This window comes from Paramacrobiotus metropolitanus, unplaced genomic scaffold, assembly GCF_019649055.1.
Source record: "Paramacrobiotus metropolitanus isolate TYO unplaced genomic scaffold, Prichtersi_v1.0 Parri_scaffold0000224, whole genome shotgun sequence".
Lineage (NCBI taxonomy): Eukaryota > Metazoa > Tardigrada > Eutardigrada > Parachela > Macrobiotidae > Paramacrobiotus > Paramacrobiotus metropolitanus.
Window position 1 is genome coordinate 11,593 of NW_026570444.1, and position 6,066 is coordinate 17,658.

The following is a 6,066-nucleotide window of genomic DNA, read 5'->3' on the forward strand; positions in this document are numbered from 1 at the left end:
TCGGGGCAGAGGGGACGCAAGTCCAAGATGAGTGGTTGGTAGGCCTCCGTTGTGACTTTGTTGTATGCATCCACCAAATGTTTCAGTCCAGTTTGACGAGCCAGTAAGGAAATCTGATTAATGTCCCGCACGTTCTTAAATAGTATCAAGTACTGGGAGTTGAGCGTTATGTCCCGCATAGTTTTTCCCTGTTTGTACAGGTTCTGCAGGAGCATGATGACGGAAATATTCTTGTGATGTATGCCGCGGGTGAAGAGGTCGGAACAACGAACGTCTTTACACAAATCCGTGGCCAGGTCATCGATGACAACTAAGGTATGCGTACTGCTATCGATCGAGTGCACCACCGAGAAAAGGTCATCCAAACCATGCACGAACTCGACCTGATCAACGTCTTTCCGTAACTCGTCAAAACCCTTCTGCCACTGACCGTAGCAGTACAGTATACGGTCTGGTGGTCGATCAAAAACTAACGACCTATTTTTAATTAAAGCAAAAACAAACTGCGTTTTACCCGACATTGTGGGTCCACAAACGCACATTCCAAAAGGAGCGCTAAAGCGCGGATAATCATTTATTAAACCGAACATTTTCTTCGATGGCAAAATAAATCATTTTAGTATGCTAGTCTGCTTAAATAGACTGATTAGGCGAAAAAAGCTTAATTTTTTGCAAAATCACTTGACGGCACAGCGGGCATTCTCTCACTTTACCAGAACATTCGACACAACAAATGGCATGCCCACATGGTGCAAAGCATATGGATACGTTTTATTCAGACATACACTGCACTCTTTTTCCAGTTGACAGTTTTCGTCCAAGCGGGCTTCTATGGTACGGGCCTTGATGACATTTGCCTTTTCACTAGATCAATGATGCGCTCAAAGCGCCCATACCGTTGAACAGCTTTTATCAGGTACGTGTAGTGTACACCCTGCTCCATTGCGAACGCCACCAAAAAATCCATTCGATTCTTTCGCAAACTACCCGCCCACTTCAGCTTGTCCATATCGTGAAGCCGTCGAACCTCTCGCACAAAACGCAGACCCTTCTTCTCCAGTAAATATGCGCACTGAGGTTCATACTTGGCGTGCTCGATCCACGGGTCATCGTCGCGGGTCCACTGCGCCAGTTTGCGGCCACAGCAAAAACACTGGACCTGATCCCACACTCCTCATTGAAGAAAAATCCAGCGTTAGCCATATCCATTGGACGTTGGCTAACAACTTGCCCGGCCAATTAGCGTACGTCGCAAAACGGTCGCGGTATTCCTTCATCGCTGGAAAATACAGCTCGCCATCCGCCACCATAGCCGCGTACGCGCAGTCGGGGTTGATTCGCCGGTGCTCAAACTTTGGTTGGTCACCCATCATCCAGTTGAAGTGCACAATATTACATAACACACACTTGACTTCATCTCCTGCACCCGTGTAGATGAACCCTGCTTCCGCAAGGGACTGCGGCGAAACATACGCCAAAGGCCATTTGTCGAAAGTTTTCAACCGATCTTCCAAGCTCATCCTGGCTTCCTGCACAAAAAACGTCTATTTAAGGACAGCGATCGTACTGGTGCTTTATCACCTTTAAAATGGCTAATTTGCAGTCTATGATGTGCCTCGGGCGCAACGTTGAGAAAAATGTGAAAAGTTCTTTTGATTATTTTGTACGTGGTGTTTTTTATCGTCTTCGCTACGTTTGTCGTTACGGACGGAATCGGAAAAATTCTGCAGACAGATTACTGGAATAAAACTTTACGAAATGATACATCGTGACTTACCGGTGTGACGGCTAAACAAAAACAGGTAAGAGGACAATCCCGAATGGGCATGTTTATATGTGCACAGTAACTTATTGCAACTTTTGAACAAACAAAGCGCTAATGACACTTTCCTGAATCGTTTTGCTCATTTATATATTAGTTTGGTGTAATCAAAATCGATTACCTCCGAAGAGGCAATCAATATCGATTACCTCAACTCGTACGTAAGGTAATCCAAAACGATTACCCGTACTAGTTGCCATAGAGTCTAAGGTAATTAGAAAGGATTACACATCCCACCACAGGTAATCTGAAACGATTACCCTGTTTAGTATATAAAGGCAGCACTGGCACTGTCCTACTCGTAGTTTTCTTTTCTTGAAATCATTTACTTTTCTTAAGTCGATAAGAAAAATGTCTGCAGCTTCCGTTGCCAACAAGGAGGTAGCTTACCGCAATTTGTTTAGTAAGTTGAGTCCCCAAACTCCGCAAATGGTGTTCGACGGGAAACAGGTCCCACCATCAGTTCTTCCCGGGTTTGCCAAGTTCCAAGGAATGGAAAAGCTCAGCCTCATCGATTGTAACCTTTGGTCCTTAGAGGGATGCCACGCCTGCCTAATCTTCGTGTACTCATGTTGGGCGACAACCACCTAGAGGACCTGAGCCTCATACCCGCGTGCTTCCCCAACTTGGAGAAGTTATCCATCGTCGGGAACAAGCTCGGGCATCGCGATGAACTGGAACCGTTGACGCGTCTTCCAAAGCTGCGCGCACTCGGTGTCGAAGGCAACGAGCTGTGCGAAATCCGCGGTCACGATCGCTGGATGGTGGATACCTTCCCTCGGGTCAAACGGTTCATCATCACGGCTTATGATGTCGACAGCGATGAAGAAGATAACGACGACATTTCCTGGTTTCTCAGCGGTAAGTCAATAGCTCCACCTTTGTACAAACGTATTAATTAATACCATCATTGTAGACGAAGCTATGGATGCGGATAACGAGAATGAAGAGGATACCGATACCGAAGATGATGAAGGTTTTGTCTTTGATGGACCAGGAAAATCAGTGCCAGAGGTCATCACGATCGATTAGTGTTTTGAAACTGTAAGCAGAGTTTTGGCATTTGGTTTTCTCTCTGCAATGATTTTTTTATTTTCTGGGTCCTCGCGGTGGACTTTCATAATATTAGTTCCTTGCTATTATTCTTTCTTTTTATCATTTCGCTCTTGCCGGGACTTATGTCTGCGTTGGAAAGCAAAAATATCAAAATATTCGATTATTGTGCTGCGACGTGACAGCGTAGAGTAATATGATAGTTTCCTATTTTGTAATACAAACATATAGATTACGATTGCTGGAGAATATAACAAACATTTTTCCCTGGTTCTATTTCATTTTTTTGTATTACGTTGCGATCGCAAAACCACAACAAACGGTCCTTGCAGTCAACAATGTATGTTGCCCAGTGACTGTACAGTACATCTTATATAGTACACAGTACATCTTACAGTACATACAGTACATCCCGTATACAGTATATTATACCCCCCCCGGGTCTTCATTTACCACCCGGTCCACAGCCAAAAAGTGGCTGCTATTCTCACATCTCCGCTGGTGACCTTTGACGCTTTCTTCAGCGTCATACCTCCTATAGCTAGCCAATGGCTACTGTATCTCATCAGACATACTACTGTATCTCACGAAGTTTAAAGTTCAGATTTTTTCTGCATGCTTCACAGAAACTCATACAGTCTGTACATGCGTCCTATCTTTACGCGTCTCAACAATGAGCCGAACGACATATTTTACCAGTGTACAATGTACATATGTATTAGAATGGGGAATGGCGGTATCAAAGTTCAAAAAGGATACATTTTTTGAATGTAGGGCTGCCCGGTCAGGAATCAAAGGTAACCGTCACTGTGTTATTCTTTGACCAAAAGACTGATTCAGGCTCTTCATGATTCAGCACATCAAAGCGCATTAGACCGCATTGTACTCCGTATTTATGTTGATTACTTAATAATAGTAGGATTAGTAGCGGTTTCCCTGTTATTTTGTCGTCGCGATATTCATAGCCCATTAAAAGCACGGGTGTAATTACACGGGTAATTAATTACTTGTTCTCGGAAAAATGTTTACGGTAGCTGTAAACTGTAAAGATTAGTCTGCCTGCCTTGTTTTGAAAACGTACAGAGTCCCGCGCCTGTACAGACCATCGCATCAAACGTAATTCCCGAAACTTTTCAAAAAAATTTTTGGGGCATTTTACTCACGTTTTGGACCATCGAAATCTCCTGTCTTTTTGACCGCGAAAATTTGCTACCTTTTTTTACCATCGAAATTTCCTTCCTCTTCTTGACCAAAAAAACATTCCTTCCTTTATTTATTCCTTCCTCTTTTTGACCAAAAAACATTCCTCCCTTTATTTATTCCTTCCTCTTTTTGACCAAAAAACATTCCTTCCTTTATTTATTCCTTCCTCTTTTTGACCAAAAAATATTCCTTCCTTTATTTATTCCTTCCTCTTTTTGACCTTGGCCAAACAGCCACACGTGTGTGAGTGATGCGAGCGGATTTTAACCCACTCGCACACACATGTGCCGCTCCATCGCTACAGCCAGGCAGCATTCAGCTGGCGGTTTTTGGGCAGCACTGGAATCCGCTGACTTCGGTCTACTTATATGTAGTCACAATATCTCCAGCTGCATTGATCAACCAGCCTCAGCGGGCAAAAAAAGGCTGTTCGCTGGCTTTTTAACATAGACCGTAGCCTCCTCATTTAGTCAGATTGTAGATGTCGTTAAAGGCCTTCGCCTGCACGTAATAGTGACCTTGGGAGAGTGCGGCGCTGTGTCGCCGTGGACGGTGGCTGGCGCCAGACCGGATAGGCTAACGAGGTTGTCTGTCTTGCTGTCTTCGGCCCACCTCTCTTCTGTCTTTGCTGCGCACCAACGCCGCACTGCCATGCAGTAGGTATAAGTAGCGCAATCCGCACCGCGCGAAAGGTCACGACAGAACTTACCAGAGTTCGGACCGTCGAAGGGGCTGCCGTTCACGGCGCATTCGTAATATACTGACCAGCGTCCCCAGTGAAAGCACGCTGTCCAACATTGCCCTGCGGGATATACTGCATACGCTTAACCGTCAACAGGTACCCGGACCAAAGAACCTATTGCGGTTCTTAGGTGTTAAGAACACTCGTGCAACAGCGCCAAAATTTCCACCATGATCGCTTATACCAAAGCTAAAACAAACTTTTGCCTGAAAATGTAGACCACGGAAATGATTACTAATTAAATGCGAAAACAATTCAATACTGTGTCAATACCACCCGCGCAAGAATCTGAGTCCTTCGTTTGAAATGTGACAGCAATGAAAACAATTGTCGCGCAATACCTGGCTTAATGGTACACAAAGCACGTCCCTGGCGTCATGGACGATTGCCGCTACACTAAGTCTGCCACAACAACAAAGCGGCTCCAGTGATAATAATAACAATTCTGTATCAATGCGATAGAAATTACGGAACCGGCTTGTAGACGATACGTATTATGACTGCTTGCAAACGGTGAGCCGCCATGGTAGCCGTAGATGCGGATCTATATACACCCTGCACAAAAACGCAAATCCGAAACAACGGATTTGCCAGTATCGCACTTGACCATCACAGATGACTTGGCTGCGAGTACGATCGAGGGTAAGCGATGAAACGCAATTGGGTACAAGTCGATTTCTTGTTTTCCCTTGAGTTGACACATTATGTGGGGCGGGGTATGAGTGGCCTACGCCTTCGCCTTCCGCCTTCGCCTCTGCCTCCGCCTTCTGAGCGGTGCGCATTCGCCTTCGCCTTCCAAAAGATGCAATTTGTCATTGCCTCACTTATGTTATTTTAAAGTTTCTTGGGTTATATTCCGATTTCCAGTTCCACGGTAACATTGTTAAGATTTCTTACGTTTCTTAGGTAATCGTTATTTCTTAGGCTATATTTTCTTAAGGTTTTTCTTAAGTTTCTTATGTTTCTTAGGTTTCTTGTGTTTCTCAGGTTTCTCAGATTTCTTAGGTTTCTCAGGTTTCTCAGGTTTTCTTAGGTTCCTCCTGTTATCCTTAGGTTATTCCGAAGTTTTTTAGATTTCTTGTACTTGGGTCTTCATTGGGTCTTCATCAATATCATAATTTTTTTCTTAAAAGGAAAAGGATAGAACAAAAGAAACCTAAGTACCTGAGTAACCACAAAAACCTAAAAAACCTGAGAAATTTGTGAAACTCAAGGTTTCTTAACCTAAGAAACCTAAGAAACCTGA

General features: G+C 44.2%; 1 protein-coding gene across 1 annotated transcript; it reads left to right on the forward strand.

The window, feature by feature from the left end:
- The first annotated feature begins 2,366 nt into the window (after window positions 1-2,366).
- LOC129601262 (acidic leucine-rich nuclear phosphoprotein 32 family member A-like) lies at window positions 2,367-2,877 on the forward strand. Its single transcript, XM_055500020.1, has 2 exons — window positions 2,367-2,683; window positions 2,739-2,877. The coding sequence occupies exons 1-2, from the start codon at window positions 2,392-2,394 to the stop codon at window positions 2,852-2,854; spliced, it is 408 nt and encodes a 135-aa protein (XP_055355995.1). The 5' UTR covers window positions 2,367-2,391; the 3' UTR covers window positions 2,855-2,877.
- Window positions 2,878-6,066: the final 3,189 nt, after the last annotated feature.